The 18,043-nt window shown below is 41.7% G+C and overlaps 1 protein-coding gene across 3 annotated transcripts in view; it reads left to right on the top strand.

Annotated features, from left to right (window-relative positions):
• LOC110496051 (protein PRRC2A) overlaps positions 1-18,043 on the top strand; it is a 49,623-nt gene that overhangs the window by 22,156 nt on the left and 9,424 nt on the right. For 2 of the 3 annotated variants that reach the window (XM_021571698.2, XM_021571697.2), the window contains exons 3-13: positions 944-1,121; positions 1,533-1,629; positions 1,724-1,817; positions 1,938-2,081; positions 2,471-2,724; positions 6,212-6,452; positions 9,909-10,032; positions 10,279-10,483; positions 10,636-10,734; positions 11,449-12,061; positions 16,692-16,951. In XM_021571698.2, coding sequence (XP_021427373.2) covers positions 944-1,121; positions 1,533-1,629; positions 1,724-1,817; positions 1,938-2,081; positions 2,471-2,724; positions 6,212-6,452; positions 9,909-10,032; positions 10,279-10,483; positions 10,636-10,734; positions 11,449-12,061; positions 16,692-16,951 — 2,309 coding nt within the window. The remainder of the gene's footprint in view (positions 1-943; positions 1,122-1,532; positions 1,630-1,723; positions 1,818-1,937; positions 2,082-2,470; positions 2,725-6,211; positions 6,453-9,908; positions 10,033-10,278; positions 10,484-10,635; positions 10,735-11,448; positions 12,062-16,691; positions 16,952-18,043) is intronic. The other variant, XM_021571699.2, reaches the window with a different exon arrangement.

The raw sequence follows: 18,043 nt of genomic DNA, 5'->3' as shown, positions 1-18,043 counted from the left end.
ATTAATAGCAGCTTGTATGTGTGTAGATTTAGTATTAATGTAGGTGCATATTATGTGTGAGTGAGCAGATGATGGAGTGAGAGTAGCTTACATCCTTCATGAGAACTGGAGTTACACATGTAAATCCTGTCTTGGATTTGGCTCCGTTTCATATAAAATGCCTATGTAGTTTGTTCCCGCCATTGATCACGTAAACTCTGTTATCGTAAATATGCTTTGCTTGGGCTTACTCAAGGGCTATTCAACTGGTGGCCCCCAGGCCAGATTCGGACCGTTTATTATTTTAGACTGGCCCTTTGATCAATTTTGAACAATACTGTCTTACTGTGTCAGTGAAAGTGAGAACTCCAATACATGATGAATACATGATGACAAGCCATATTAGCTAGTATCTAGGCCAGTGTCTATAATAATGTTGATTGGGGGAAAGATGAATGGAGCAAAGTACTGAGCGATCCTTGATGAAAACCTGCTCTTCCAGCAGTACAACGTCCCTAAGCACACAGCCAAGACAACATAGGAGTGGCTTCTTGACAAATTCAATTATTAGTGGGTCTCATGGTTGTGGAAGGCTTATTTCTTTCTTTATTTAACCTTTACCTAACTAGGCAAGTTAAAGGTTTATATTTAGCTGGGTATAATTTCACAAGCCCTGCATTCATTCGATTTTCGACTACTATTTGAAATGCAGTAATAGTTGACCCTTTACATTCTACAACATAAAAAAAAAAATCAAGATATGCTTTTTAGGCCTTCTCACCCAGCCCTAGTTGTAACTCAATTCTCTGCAGTTCTTGTGGTCTTTATCAAACGCCTACATCGGCGATAACCACTGTTGTTTTCATGACCTCATCTCCCCTCCCATTTGGTTCTCAGTGGTCTCAAGTTACTGTGGTCTTTCTGCTAATGACCTCGTCTCCTCTCTCTCTTCCTCCCCCATCAGTTCCCCCCCGCCATGGCCTGCAGTCTCTTGGTAAAGTTGCCTCCGCGCGGCGCATGCCACCCCCTGCCAGCCTGCCCAGTCTGAAGGCGGAGAACAAAGGCAACGACCCCAACGTCTCGCTAGTTCCCAAAGACGGCACAGGATGGGCAAGCAAGCTGGAACCAGCAGACCCAAAGAGGTGAGGAGGGGGGCCCCCTTGCACATTCCCCATGAGGCGCTCTATCGATTTCACTATACTAAATTATTCTCAGTCAGCACTCTATTCACTGAGCTTTACTATTTAACGTGGCTGGGTATTATTGCCTCTTGTTAAAAATCTACATCTGCCCAGAACTCGAATTGAATCGATTTATCATCTATATTGATGATTTATTTGAATTAGCAGGATTGTGTCCATCTTCAGAATAAATATATTCTAATGGTGATATGAATATAGAGATGCTATTTTATCTCAGGAAACGCCAGCAATACCGCCGTGGAACATCGGTAATAGGCCCCTACTAACTCGGTAACTGGCTCAATTGTCGGTCTGACTGACTGGCGTGTCTGACACTTACCCATCTGCCGTTTCTCTCTCTCCTTCTCTCAGTACCGATGTATTGTCAGAACCGCAGCTGGAGTTGCCGCAGCCTGTGGTTTCACAGACGCCTGTACCGACCCGCCCGAGAACCCCGCCAGCTCCAGAGGTACACACCAATTCCATATCAATGTGAACTGAAACACAAAATGGTTCCATACCGCCATGGTCCTTATTGTTGTGCTGTTGTGTGTCTGTCTCAGGCTCCACCTCCGGTTCCCGCCCCGGTTTCAGCCCAGGCCGCAGGGGCAAGGTCCTGGGCTCAGGCCAGTGTTACACATGGAGCACAAGGAGATGGTGAGTATCATACTTTACATCTGTCACGTCTCCGCCGACTTGACTGCATCATCAATGGCTTCCTAACTAACTCGCGTCTGGATATTTAACTGTGAGTAACCCCTCTCTCGCACCATACAGGTGGAAAGGGATCAAACCAACCGTCGCCATTCTCTCGCGAGGAATTTCCCACCCTGCAGGCGGCTGGCGACCAGGACAAAGCTGGCAGAGAACAGGGCACTGCAGATCAGTGGTATGGGCCCGGACCAAGCCTCCGCCCTCCGAGTGAGTAACGCTAATTTCTGTATAGGTTATTATAGACCACACAGTGAAGAGGGCTACCAACAGAACAAGAAGCAGTGGTCAGAGCAAGTGCATTTTTTTTTTCATTTCTTTGTAAAAAACTAAATAAATGTCCTAAAATTCCCACATTTTCCAGACATGCCAGTTGGAGAATTACCTCCCTGCTTATTCACTCCTGAGTCTAAGATTCCTCTCACTGAAAGAAAGAAAAAAATACATTTTTGGAAACAGTTCTGTAACTAGGACATCGGTTATGGCAAGATTTCATTGCATGTCCAGTGTTTCTTCCTGAATACAAATGCTGGTATAAGTGGCTTCTATTCCCTCCTGTTTTTTTTAACCTCTTTTCCTTGTTTTCCCCCTCTCCCCAGACATGACGAGTTGGCGGGACGGTGGGGGCCGTGCCTTGGCACCCACCGGGGAGGGGGTCGCAGAGGGTGGCCCAGGCGGGACGCTGGTCATGGAGGGGGCTGCCGTTGGTGGCCAGGCAGGCCAACCTCTCCACCAGCAGCAGAACCCACAGTCCCATGGGCCGCCTAGGAACCCCCCTGCCAGCAGCCCCGTGCTGCCCCAGACCCCCGTGGGCCCTGGCTTCCCACAGTACAGAGGGATCATGCCTCCATTCGTAAGTCTACTCCTGGTGTGATCTCTGCATGTGTGCTCACAATAGATGTAGCTTTCAGAAAGTGGTCACGCCCCTTGACTTTTTCCACATTTTGTTATTACAGCTTGAATTTAAAATGGATTACATTTAGATTTTGTGTCACTGACCTACACACAGTACCCCATAATATCAACGTGGATTTTCATATATTTTTTTATGTTAACAAATTAATAAAAAATGAAAAGGTGAAATGTCTTGAGTCAATAAGTATTCAACCCATTTAAGAAAAACTTCTAGTTCAGGAGTAAAATGTTGCTTAATAAGTCACATAATAAGAGCGCATGGGATTCACTCTGTTTGCAATAATAGTGTTTAACATGAGTTTGTAATGACTACCTCATCTCTGTACCCTACACATACAATTATCTGAAAGGTACCTCAGTCGAGCAGTGAATTTTAAACACAGATTCAACCACAGACCAGGAGGTTTTCCAATGCCTCGCAAAGAAGGATACCTATTGGTAGATGGACAAAAAAAATAAACAGGACATTGAATATCCCTTTGAGCATGGTGAAGTTAATCATTACACTTTAGATGGTGTATCAATACACCCAGTCACTAGAAAAAAACAGGCGTCCTGCCAAACTCAGTTGCCGGAGAGGAAGGAAACAGCGAGTTTCAGCGATGAGACAAGACTGTAACTACCAATTGGATACTAGAGGTCGACCGATGATGATTTTTTCAACACCGATACCGATTATTGGAGGACCAAAACAAGCCGAAACCGATTAATTCTGCCGATTTTTATTTATATATTTGTAATAATGACAATTACAACAATACCGAATGAACACTTATTTTAACTTAATATAATACATCAATAAAAATAAATTTAGCCTCAAATAAATAATGAAACATGTTCAATTTGGTTTAAATAATTCAAAAACAAAGTGTTGGAGAAGTAAAAGTGCATTATGTGCCATGTAAGAAAGCTAACGTTTGAGTTCCTTGCTCAGAACATGAGAACATATGAAAGCTGCTGGTTCCTTTTAACATGAGTCTTCAATATTCCAAGGTAAGAGGTTTTAGGTTGTAGTTAATATAGTATTTATGACTATTTCTCTATACCATTTGTATTTCATATAGGCACTATAGTATTGCCAGTGTAACAGTATAGCTTCCGTCCCCCTCCTTGCCCCTACCTGGGCTCGAACCAGGAACACATCGAAAATAGCCACTCTCGAAGCAGCGTTTACCCATCGCTCCACAAAAGCCTCAGCCCGTGCAGAGCAAGGGGAATAACTTCTCCAAGTCTCAGAGCGAGTGACGTTTGAAACGCTATTAGCGCACACCCCGCTAACTAGCTAGCCATTTCACATCGGTTACACCAGCCATTAGGCCGATAGGCTTGAAGTCATAAACAGCGCTCAGCTTGCGAAGAGCTGCTGGCAAAACGCATGAAAGTGCTGTTTGAATGAATGATTATGGGCCTGCTGCTGCTCAGTCAGACTGCTCTATCAAATCATACACTTAATTATAACATAATAACACACAGAAATACGAGCCTTTGGTCATTAATATGGTCGAATCCGGAAACTATAATTTCGAAAACAAAACGTTTATTATTTCAGTGAAATACGGAACCGTTCGGTATTTTATCTAATGGGTGGCATCCCTAAGTCTAAATATTCTTGTTACATTGTACAACCTTCAATGTTATGTCATAATTATGTAAAATTCTGGCAAATTAGTTTGGAATGAGCCAGGCTGCCCAAACTGTTGCATATACCCTGACTCTGCGTGCAATGAAAGCAAGATAAGTGACAATTTCACCTGGTTAATATTGCCTGCTAACCTGGACTTCTTTTAGCTAAATATGCAGGTTTAAAAATATACTTCTGTGTATTGATTTTAAGAAAGGCATTAGTGTTTAGGTACAGTCGTCCAACGATTGTGCTTTTTCCCGCAAATGCGCTTTTGTTAAATCATCCCCCAGCGTTGCATCGATTATATGCAATGCAGGATACGCTAGATAAACTAGTAATATCATCAACCATGTGTAGTTAACTAGTGATTATGATTGATTGTTTTTTATAAGATAAGTTTAATGCTAGCTAGCAACTTACCTTGGCTTCTACTGCATTCGCGTAACAGGCAGGCTCCTCCTGGAGTGCAATGAGAGGCAGGTGGTTAGAGCGTTGGACTAGTTAACTGTAAGGTTGCAAGATTGGAACCTTACAATCCCCCAAGCTGACAAGGTGAAAGCCTGTTTGCAAAGGCACTAAAGTAAAACTGCAAAACGTGGCAAAGAAATTAACTTCATGTCTTGAATACAACATCACTAAATACCACTCATCATATTTACAAGCATGGTGGTGGCTGCATCATGTTATAGGTATGCTTGTCATTGGCAAGGACTAGGGATTTTTTGGGAGGATAAAAAGAAACTGAATAGAGCTAAACACAGGCAAAATCCTAAAGGAAAACCTGGTTCAGTCTGCTTTCCAACAGACACTGGGAGACAAATTCACAATTCATCTGGACAATAACCTAAAGCACAAGGCCAAAAATGCACTGTTTCTTACCAAGATGACAGTAAATTTTCCAGAGGGCCTAGTTACAGTTTTGACTTAAATCAACATGTAATATATTGCAAGACTTGAAAATAGCTGCCCAGCAATGATGAACAACCAACTTGACAGATCATGAATAATCTTTTTAGGAATAATGTGCAAATATTGTACAATCCAGGTGTGGCAAGCACGTAGAGACTTACCTAGAATACTCAAAGCTGTAAATGTTGCCAATGGTGACTCTTAACATTCCTACTCGGGGGTAGGAATACTTATGTAAATTAGATAATTCTGTATTTATTTTCATTAAATTTGCAAAAATGTCATTTTTCCTCGCTATATAGGGTATTGTGTGTAGATGGTTGAGATAGGGGAAAAACACATTTTATATATATTTTTTTATTCAGGCTATAAGATAACAAAATGTGGAATAATTCAAGGGTTATGAATACTTTGAGGGCACTGTATTATCTCAGTAGCTAGTTTTTCATCCATTTGTAAAAGATGTTCAAGCGGCAACGCCTGTTCTTAATATTCACACAAAATATATGCGCACTTTACCGGCAGCCATTTCCATCAAACTGGCTTGTTGCGAATATAAAGCGTGTGTGATTACTTTAAAAGCACTTTGTCGTATAACATTTTATATACCAAATAAAAAACTGAACTTCAATGTGTTTCCATTGTTTTTTTTGCTCTGTTGGTTTTGTAACGAAGTCTTGACAATACTGTCATTTTAATTAGGTGTTTCTGTACATCAGTGGGTATCTCGTTAGCGACGTTTCCCATTGTATATTAAGGTGTTAGAACATCACACTGTTACAGGTACACACAGATGGGCTCACAGCCTGTTAGCCACCAGTGTAGCAGCAGTCTATTGTCAATCTGCTTTTTTGCACCAATGCTTTTGTGTATCTCTCTTTCTGTCTCTCAGATGTACCCTCCCTACCTGCCCTTCCCGCCTCCGTACGGCCCCCAGGGGCCCTATGGGTACCCTCCACCTGGTGAGGCACCTCCCAGGTTTCGCCAGCAGGGTCATGACGGTCGTGGGCGTCCCCAGGGCGGTCCCCGTGGTGGGGGAGGAGAGATGGTGAAGCGACCCTCCATCCTGAAGCAGGATGACCTGAAGGAGCTAGACGAACTGGACCACCAGGACGGAGACGAGGGCTGGGCAGGTGAGAGAGAGAAAGGGAGGGGAGATGTCAGGACTCATGAACACTTATATTTATTGATTATACTGCTCAGAGAGCAGTGGCAAGTTTAAAAATCATCACATGAATAATATGGGTACACTGTTCAATTGATATGAGAACATTCCTTAAACAAGATGGGAAAATTATGACTGGATAGCACTTTATGAAAGCATTATGATATAATAATATAATGTTTGAAAATTACACATTGTGACACAGATTTTTATTTCTCCACCATAATCGCAAAGAATACATTTTTTTCTTCTGTTTGGCAAAAGAAGCCAATTGAGCATGACCCCCACCCACCACAAGGAAGCCAGCCGCAAGGGTTACTATTCTGCTTTCATTCTTTTTCAACCCAAATTTATTCTAATATAGCGGGAGTTTGCTAATACATGGAGAAACAAAGTGGGCATCACATTTGACTGCATCTCATGGATCCCGTAGTGCTGTGAGTAGGGGAGGGGAGACCTACCAGGTTTATCCAAGTGAGGATACATCTGATACCCTCTGTGGGTGTCATTGTATGCTGACGATTCAAGTTTTAAATCCGCAATCTGGATCCCTGCTCAGCCTCATGGAGAATATAGATAATTATTATATCCTCTGGATTACAACAGAACTATGATAAGTACCATATTACGTATTGGATCGCTAAAAAATACAACTTTTACATTACTGTGTAGTTTACCAATAAAATGATCAGATGGTGAGGTTGACATACTCGGTATTCATATCCCGAAAGCAAGTAATGATCTCACTACAATACTTTTTTTATAGAAAGTTGGCAACATGGAAAGTACAGTACCTGTCTATTTGTGAAAAAAATCACCCTGATCAACTCTTAACTGGTCATATCCCAGTTTAAATATAAACGCAACATGCAACTATTACAAAATTCATATAAGTAAATCAGTCAATTGAAATTAATTCATTAGGCCCTAATCTATGGATTCCACATGACTGGGAATACAGATACACATCTGTTGGTCACAAATACCTTTAAAAAAGGTAGGGGTATGGATCAGAACCAGTCAGTATCTGGTGTGACCACCATTTGCCTCATGCAATGTGACATCTAATTGTGGCCTGTGGAATGTTGTCCCACTCCTCTTCAATGACTGTGCGAAGTTGCTGGATATTGGCACGAACTGGAACACACTGTTGTGCATGTCGATTAAGAGCATCCCAAACATGCTCAATGGGTGACATGTCTGGTGAGTATGCAGGTCATGGAAGAACTGGGACATTTTCAGTTTCCAGGAATTGTGTACAGATCCTTGTGACATGGGGCCATGCATTATCTTGCTGAACCATGAGCTGGTGATGGCGGATTATTGTCACGACAATGGCCTCAGGATCTTGTCACGGTATCTCTGTACATTCAAATTGCCATTGATAAATTTAATTTCTGTTCGTTGTCAGTAGCTTATGTCTACCCATACCATAACGGCACAAGGTGCACCTGTTTTAGTGATCATGCTGTTTAATCAGTTTTTTGATATGCCACACCTGTCAGGTAGATGGATTATTTTGGCAAGGAGAAATTATCACTGACAGGGATTTTTTTAAATGTGTGCACAACATTGAGATAAGCTTTTTGTGTGTGTGGAAAATTTCTGCCATATTTTATTTCAGTAAATGTTCAGTTTATATTTTTGTTCAGTGTACTTATGGCCCTGCCCACACATAACAACCTGTTTTTTTAAATTATATGATCAACAATATTCCACTTTATTTGGAATGGCAAGCCAGATAAAATTACACGTTCCTATTTATATAATGAATAAGAATTTGGAGGGCAGAAATGATTAAATTTTAAAGCATTGGTGGACCTCACTAAAGCAGGGATCATCAACTAGTTTCAGACGGGACTATTTTTTTCTTGAGAGGATGGTTGGAGAGGCCGGAACCTAATTACAAATCATTTGTAGACTGCAAGTTGACCTCAAGAAGCCCAAACAGATATGTTTGACTAAAAATAGATATCTGGTTGCAATTTCACTTTAATCCACCAGAAAAGACCGAACAAATGTTACGGTTAAACTCAAATATACTAATTGATTTTAAAAAACATAACGTTTTTTAAGATATCTTTGTAAATTATATAACTTCACCAGTCCTATGTCACACATGCAGTTAACAAAAATATATGGACATGTCTGTTCTATTCAATATTACAACCAACTGATTGCATCATTACCACAAAAATGGAGGCATGTGGAAGGGGGCGAAGGTAAGGAACTTTTCTGTCAGCCCTGCATTAATAAAATAAATTGTGATAAGGACCAACATTTTTACAGCTGTGCCATACAGGTTGCAAAGTAGTTGGGAAGAGATTTTCGATGTGCCGATTCCATGCCACATGGTTTATGAAGTGATACATAAAACGACACTGGTTTCAAAATGTAGTTTTTCAATTTAAATTAGTAGACAACATTCTATTGGTAGAATTTCATCTATATGGGGGACAAAACCATCCCTGCTCTGCAGAATTATCTGAAAAGAGATGGAATCATTAGATCACTTGTTTTGGTACTGCCTTTATGTAGCTTGTTTTTGGTCACAGGTTCAGGAATTGCTGAAGAATTGCAACATTTACCTGGATTTAACTTTGCAAATTGCCCTGCTGGGGGATTTGAAAAGTAATAGTCAATATAATTATTCTGTAGAAGCTATGAGAATAAAGGTTCAGAACTTTTGTGAAACAGCACAGTTTAAAAATATCTGGCAATTAGAAATCAAAACTAGATGGTTTTCAGAGATAGCTGGGTGGGGTTGAGGGTAGGGCGGGGCGATATGACAAATCTCATATCCCGAAATAGGTCATTTCATATAACGATACATCACTATTTAGCACATTTTATATTAATTAAATGAATAAATAGTTTATATAAAATTTATTTTGAATTATACTCAACAAATCAAGGTACTTACTCATATTTTATTTATCCTTTTACTGAGAACCTTTGTGCAAATTTTCAATTAAGCATGTAACAAAATATTAATGTATAACATCTGCAAAGGTAAATAGAAAACACTTCAACTATAGTTGCAATCAAAATAAATAGGCCTAAAATGTGAATATGGTCTAAAATGTCCAAACCAAACATAATACCATTTTACATTTTTTTTTTATAATAACTTGTGTAAAATATACTGTGTACGTAAAATGTATATAGTATGTATAAGCAGGAAGTAAAAGCCTAAGTATTGTTGTCCGTTAGTTTACTTCAATTAGGGGAGGGGTGGTCGTATTAGGGGAAATTAATAAATATATATGGGGGATTGGAAATTATGCAGAAAATGACATTGATAGATTGTGGCTTCTATCTGCAATATTAAAGCTGATCTACCCCCTAAAAATGGTGGTGGATGTCAGCGGTACAAATGCGTTCCATTGTGCTTCTACTCTGAACCGTTTGGTCTGTCAAACAGGGGCACATGAGGAGATCGACTACTCAGCCAAGTTAAAGTTCAGCGACGATGAAGGAGAAGAAGATGAGGAGAGGAACGAGAGACCCGAGAGGAGGGAAAGAAGCGAGAGCAAGAACGGCCCACGGTATGTCCCACAGTAGCTACCCAACATAACAGAACGACATTGTGTGGGAAATACAATTTGACCTTTTCAAACTTTTTGTACTGTTCTCTGCTCGCAATCCTCCTTTGTGCCGTCTAGACCGAGACACCCGCATAAATGGTTTCTGAATTAATAAATGACAGAAAATAACGAATTCATGAAATTAGTTGTTGCATGTGGGATTGCTTTTGACGTGACACACGTGTCGTCTCTTATTTCCTTCCCCAGGGAGATACAGAGGTCTCAAGAAGGTCCCCTTCAGGTGGTCCAGCGCTCCCGAGCCTCTGACAGTGGAGGGGACAGGGACACCAGCTGCACCCCTCCCTCCAATGCCGACCACGACTGCTCCCCACCCCCCTCAAGCAAGCCAGGGTGGGCTGAGGAGGGGTGCAACAGCGGCTGGGGGGGCCAAATTGCCCCCGCCACCTTCCAGGTACGGCTAGTCTAGTAGACTAGTTCAGAGGCAGCTCAGAGATAATATGCAAGTGAACAGTGACTATTTCATAGTAAAAAGCACAATTGCTTTGAGGAGGTGGATATTAACGTAATGGCTAACTGTAACCTGTGACTGCCTGTACACTACAGGGGCGTAGGCCTGGACTGGGTGGCCCCCGGGAGCAGCCCTCCCCCCCACCTGGGCCTCTCCTCCACCAGGGACAGGGGCCTTACTCCTACTACCGACAGGTATCTGCCTACCTGGGGAGAGAGAGGGCCTCGTATATACACTGAGTATACAAAACATTAAGAACACCTGCTCTTTCCATGAGACCGACAAGTGAATCCAGGTGAAAGCTATGATCGTTTATTGATGTCTCTTGTTAAATCCACTTCAATCTGTGTAGATGAAAGGGAGGCGACGGGTTAAAAAAATATTTTTAAGCCTTGAGACAATTGAGATATGGATTGTGTATGTGTGCCATTCAGAGGGTGAATGGGAAAACATATTAAAGTGCCTTTGAGCTGAGTATGGTAGTAGGTGCCAGGTGCACTAGTTTGAGTGTGTCAAGAACGGCAACAGTGCTGGGTTTTTCATGCTCAACAGTTTCCCATGTTTATCAAGAATGGTCCACGTCCGAAAGGACATCTGGCCAACATGACACAAGCATCGGCGTCAACATGGGCCAGCATCCCTGTGGTAGGCTTTCAATACCTTAGAGTCCATGCACCTACAAATTGAGTGTTCTGAGGGCCAAGGGGAGTGCAATTCAATATTAGGAAGGTGTTCCTAATGTTTTGTATACTCAGTATATATCCGCACAGCATTTTCACACACTTTTTTGCGGTTCAGTTATTAAGTTGAGTTATTCATACCATCATACCAGGGAAGTTTTATTTTCATAATGCAGCTAAGATTGTGGTTGTGTGTGTGTGTCCTCATTCCATTTTCTCCTCTCCCAGGACCGCAACTCTCCTAATCAGTCCGGCCCGGTGGTAGCCCCCGGAACTGTCTCTGCCTCCCTGGCCCCCGGGAAGCCCGCCCCCTCCCCACAGCTTCAACAGCAGCAGGCTACTTCCCCCGTCCCCGGAGGACCCACTCCTCCGCCTCAGACAGCTAGTCTGCTAGCTCCGCCCCCTGGTGAAGACGAGGACGAGACGTGGCGCCAGCGCAGGAAGCAGTCCTCCTCGGAGATCTCAGCCGCCGTTGAACGTGCCCGCCGGCGCCGCGAGGAGGAAGAGCGAAGGATGGAGGAAGAGCGGCGCGCGGCCTGCGCTGAGAAGCTGAAGAGGCTGGATGAGAAGGCCCAGCAGCAGGGTGGTGGTGGGAGCAGCGGAGGCTCCAAGCCCCCCAGTCTGGACGGCAACTCCGCCACGGCCGGAAGCCCCAGCCCTTCCCTATCGGCCTCGGCCTCCTCCCCTAACATCAGCCAGCCCCCTTCTCCCTGCGTGGACCATGACGAGTCCCCCCTTGCTGTCCTGGCTGCCCAGGTTTTGACCAGGGACCTAGTGCCAGGGCCCAGTCCCACCGACAGACAGAGGGCCAATAGCAACAGCAGCTATGACTCCATTACTGGTGAGTTTTGACTAGGGCTGTGGCGGTCATTACATTTTGTCAGCCGGTGATTGCCATTGCAAATAACTGCCGGCCTCACGGTAATTGACCGTTAATTAACTTAAACATGTTTAGCATCTCCTGGCTTCCATGCATAGCCTACGAGCCAATGATACGGAGCTTTTGGAACATCTACATTTTAAAGTCTAATAAATTAATTTAATGTACCCCACACCATCACAATAAATCCATTACTTATTTTAAGCAGGTCTAAAGAAACATGATAAGAAAAAAAATCTAGCCTCTTTCAGAAGAACATAATAGCATATTCTGAGTCGTTCTTATGTTAGGCCCTGATCTACGCTAGTTCATTTAGCAGACAAGATTTTCTTATAATTCCTGTGGCATTATTTTATAGTAAGAAAAATACAATTTGAACATAGCTGAATAAATAGAACACATATTTTCACAATGATTTCTGAAGAAGTGCGCACATGCGGTTATTCTGTGTTGTGGTTAACAAAGAAACAGGACCTCCTATATGCTTCATTTAGAGTTATTTATGTAACTTTAGTTGTGATTCAAACGTTACACTACATGTTTTTAGATTTGTTTATACGTACTAAGGCTACATGATGCGACTAATGACGATTTGAAAAAAGTCTCATGAAATACATGCGCTCTGCTCTGTTTCTTGCGCAGGCTGCATACACTTCATCAGTCTCTCATTCACAATCTGGTCTTCACGTAGATATCTTATTCGAAAATTACTCCGGTTAAAGTGAGTCACACAGTAAAATACCACTTGAGTAAAAGTCAAAGTATTTGGTTTTAAATATTTAAATGTTGAAAGTCAATGTAATTACAAAAATCTACTTAAGTATCAAAAGTAAAAGTATGAATAATTTTATCATTCCTGATATTAAGCAAACCAGACAACATCATTTTCTTGTTTTATTTATTTACCGATAGCCAGGAGCACACTCCAGTACTCAGACATCATTACAAATTAAGCATGTGTGTTTAATGAGTCCGCCAGATCAGAGGCAGTAGGGATGACCAGGGATGTTCTCTTGATAAGTGTGTGAATTGGACCATTTTCATGTCCTGCTAAGCATTCAAAATGTAACACGTACTTTTGGGTGTCAGGGAAAATGTATGGAATAAAGTACATTTTCTTTAAGAGCATAGTGAATTAAAAGTTGTCATACATTATAAATGGTAAAGCATAGATACCCCAAAAAACGACTTAAGTAGTATTTATTTTTATTTCACCTTTATTTAACCAGGTAGGCAAGTTGAGAACAAGTTCTCATTTACAATTGTGACCTGGCCAAGATAAAGCAAAGCAGTTTGACACATACAACACAGAGTTACACATGGAGTAAAACAAACATACAGTCAATAATAAGAAAAAAAATAAGTCTATATACAATGTGAGCAAATGAGGTAAGATAAGGGGAGGTAAAGGCAAAAATAAAGGCCATGGTGGTGAAGTAAATACAATATAGATAGTAAAACACTGGAATGGTAGATTTGCAGTGGAAGAATGTGCAAAGTAGAAATATAAATAATGGGGTGCAAAGGAGCAAAATAAATAAATACAGTAGGGGGGAGAGGTAGTTGTTTGGGCTAAATTATAGATGGGCTATGTACAGGTGCAGTAATCTGTGAATTGCTCTGACAGCTGGTGCTTAAAGCTAATGAAGGAGATAAGTGTTTCCAGTTTCAGAGATTTTTGTAGTTCGTTCCAGTCATTGGCAGCAGAGAACTGGAAGGAGAGGCGGCCAAAGGAGGAATAGTTTTTTTGGGGTGACCAGAGAGATATACCTGCTGGAGCGCGTGCTACAGGTGGGTGCTGCTGTGGTGACCAGCAAGCTAAGGGGGGACTTTACCAAGCAGGGTCTTGTAGATGACCTGGAGCCAGTGGGTTTGGCGACGAGTATGAAGCGAGGGCCAGCCAACGAGAGCGTACAGGTCGCAGTGGTGGGTAGTATATGGGGCTTTGGTGACAAAACGGATGGCACTGTGATAGACTGAATCCAATTTATTGAGTAGGGTATTGGAGGCTATTTTGTAAATGACATCGCCGAAGTCGAGGATCGGTAAGAGGGTCAGTTTTATGAGGGTATGTTTGGCAGCATAAGTGAAGGATGCTTTGTTGCAAAATAGGAAGCCAGTTCTAGATTTGGAGATTGGAGATATTTGATGTGAGTCTGGAAGGAGAGTTTACAGTCTAACCAGACACCTAGGTAGTTGTCCACATATTCTAAGTCCGAACCGTCCAGAGTTGTGATGCTGGACGGGCGGGCAGGTGCAGGCAGTGGTCGGTTGAAAAGCATGCATTTAGTTTTACTTGTATTTAAGAGCATTTGGAGGCCACGGAAGGAGAGTTGTATGGCATTGAAGCTCGTCTGGAGGGTTGTTAACACAGTGTCCAAAGATGGGCCTGAAGTATACAGAATGGTGTCATCTGCGTAGAGGTGGATCAGAGACTCACCAGCAGCAAGAGCGACATCATTGATGAATACAGAGAAGAGAGTCGGCCCAAGAATTGAACCTTGTGGCACCCCCATAGAGACAACCAGAGGCCCGGACAACAGGCCCTCCGATTTGACACACTGAACTCTATCAGAGAAGTAGTTGGTGAACCAGGCGAGACAATCATTTGAGTACTTCTACTTGAGCACCTTATACCACTGACAGAAATAAATAAAATCATTCAAAATTGGCTACTAATGATTTGGCCACAGAGGATCATTAGTTTCTTCCTCAAAAATAATTTGTGGATTGTTTTAAATCTCATTGCCTACAGTCAGAAGGAAAGGCAATGCGGCAAATGCCAAGTACATGATTGTTGAGTTGCGACTGCTATCGAAAGTAAAGGCCCAGCCAGTCATATCGCAATGTTTCAAAATACAATGGCGGAAAGTCTTTTAGTTATCAAAATGATCAACTTAATTGAGAGAACAATAGTATTGCCTGTCTTATTGGCACCAGCCTATGGACAAAGTTGTTATTGATTTGTTTGTAAGTGTCAGCAAAGTAGGCTACCTTGCAATTTGTCATGTTAAAAAATATTATGCTAATGTACCATTCATATAAAGTGTAGTAGAATAGCATCAAATGTGTTAATAGAAGGCAAACATTTTTCAGTGCAAAGAGAGAAGAAATCTGATATAGCCTATTAACTTATTATGGTATAGGGGACGCTTTTGCGTCCCACTCTGCCAAAAGCCAGAGAAAATGCATCGGGGAAAATTCAAATAAAATATCTAAAAATCAAACTTTCATTAAATCACACATGTAAGATACTAAATTAAAGCTACACTCGTTGTGAATCCAGCCAACAGGTCAGGTTTTAATAAGGCTTTTCGGCGAAAGCATAAGAAGCTATTATCTGATGATAGCACAACAGTAAACAGAGGGTAGCATATTTCAACCCTGCAGGCGCTACACAAAACAAAGAAATAAAATATAAAACATGCCTTACCTTTGACAAGCTTATTTTGTTGGCACTCCAATATGTCCCATAAACATCACAATTGGTCCTTTTGTTCGATTAATTCCGTCCATATATATCCAAAATGTCAAGCGGTAGTGGAAGCGGTAGGAACTGAAAACAAGTACTCTGGGTTTTGCCTGCTACATAAGTTCTGTTATACTCACAGACATGATTCAAACAGTTTTAGAAACTTGTGTGAGTGTTTTCTATCAAAATCTACTAATATTATGCATATCTTATATTCTTGGCATGAGTAGCAGGAAGTTGAAATTGGGCATGCTATTTATCCAAAAGTGAAAATGCTGCCCCCTATACCGTAAGAAGTTAACCTAGGCCTACTCTACGCTACACGCGCTCAGCCATGCATTGAACGTCTTTTTTTGCGAACAGTGACCATGTTTTTTTTCTTGGTTTTTTTCATCTAAATTGTGACTATCCAATCTAGTCATCACATTACGAATAGTAGGCTGTCTTCAATTAATCTACAGATGCATGGAATGCTTTATTATAAAGGTGCATTTTTATGGTGAAAATTTGCTTCCCCTTAAATCTCACGCTGCCGGCTTCACCGGTTGTACAGCAGATTAATGTGCTTAATTTTAAGAGTTGAGCAATAAATATAGCAGCACCAGAAAGCTGGGATCTTCTTTTAAATAGTGGTCAGCCAGAACATTTGTTTTTTCCCACACGATTGCGCAATGCCTGGGCCTATAAGACCACATGTTTGACTAGGCTATGTGCTCTCCAATTGTGTTTCAGGGGGCCTAGGCCTATAAGCTATGTTTAGCGTTAGTTGGGCGTTATTATATAGTCGTGATACAAAACGTATAGGCCTATGGTCTAGGCTACCTGATGCATGTGACTACGATATGAACAAGTCATGCGCTGTTTCTTGTCTTAGGCTGCACATGATTGGCATCATTCACGTTCAAGACGTTCAATGTTTGGGCCATAGACAAAAGGCTAATATGGATTTCACCAAACAGTTGTGCATCTTTGAAGTTGTTGATTTATCACATCTAAAATTCACAATAGTACCTTCCTTCAAATTTGATAGCATGTTACTTGTACTCGTTCACATCTGCTTACCTCTTCCAACAAACAGTGGTATATCATTGCTGTATTCTCTCCCCTTCCTCCGTCCAGACACCCAGGTGTATCCCCAGCCCCCCACTTCCCAACTGCAGCAGCCCTCTCTGGAGGTCCTGCTGCCTGGGGAAGGGAAGGAGGAGATCCTAGGTAGTGCTCACGTCCGCAGCGGAGGAGGTGGTGGTGGAGGAGTGGTAGACCCAATGAAGGTAGAGGGCATGGGAGGAGGAGCAGGTCGCCAAGTCAGTGCACTCCCCGGACAGGGCTTCTCCAAGTACCAGAAGTCCCTGCCTCCCCGCTTTCAGAGGCAGCAACAGGTCAGTCTAATAACCTATTGAAGTCATTACCAAAGGTACATTTATGGTTAATGATCTTAATAAGGACTACATTTGGTTCGCTATGCTGCTCGACTGAAATATTTAATTGGTCACTGGAAAAGGGTCCATTTCCAAATGTATGTGTCCAATCCCGAAAGACAACGAACCCTTTACGCCTGCCACTAGTCGACCAATCAGTCTACTCCCTTCACTCAGTAAGATATTAGAGGGTATTGTGAGTAAAGAAATATGGGAGTACATGGGAACTAATTATTTGATCCCAGCCAATCCGCATGCTTATTGCAAAATATATTCTACTAACACTGCATTTGTTGACATGACTAATTAATGGCTCAGATGATGGCACGTTAGATTTCAGTGCAGCAAAATTACTCTTATTTACTTTCGTAAATATGCTTTTTCTTTTTCTAAATTGTATTTTAAAGTTTAAGGACTCTTTGAAGATGAGTCCAAATGAGGACTATTTGGACTAAGAAATCCTAATAAAATAAAATCTAAACTTGATGTGACGTAGACAAGAGCTGAGACATACACGGGGGGATGAAGCCCAGTCAAATCGACGTATATGGGGTATATATTGTCCATTTCACATCCCAAATTGAAGTTCCATTCTACAAAGCAAGCAAACCATTCCATTCACTGTCCCATTAAAGAACCCCCGATCAATACAAACCAAATCAATGTGGGTCCAGAGTAGTTGTTCTGTCTTTGACACTGCATTTCAGATTGGCGTAACCTTCCCAAAGTGCCAGTTTGAGGAATTTACCACTACCTTTTTGTGGCTCCATTTTATGACTGCAGTTTGACAACAAACGCTATAAATAATCTGTGCTGATATAACACCATTTTTATTTTTATTTTTTTCCAATTATAATGAATAACAATATACAGTGCATTTGGAAAGTATTCAGACCCTTTGACTTTTTCCACATTTTGACTTTTTCTTTATTCTAAAATGATTGCACTCGTTTCCCCCCCCCTCATCAATCTACACACACTACCCCATAATGACAAACCCCCCAAAAATGTTTGTGTGAATTTATAAAAAATATCAAACTAAAATATGACATT

Source organism: Oncorhynchus mykiss, chromosome 18 (genome assembly GCF_013265735.2).
Source record: "Oncorhynchus mykiss isolate Arlee chromosome 18, USDA_OmykA_1.1, whole genome shotgun sequence".
In the NCBI taxonomy this organism is placed as follows: Eukaryota; Metazoa; Chordata; class Actinopteri; order Salmoniformes; family Salmonidae; genus Oncorhynchus; species Oncorhynchus mykiss.
Note: the sequence above shows the minus strand (reverse complement) of the source record. Positions and strands in the feature narration are given on the sequence as shown.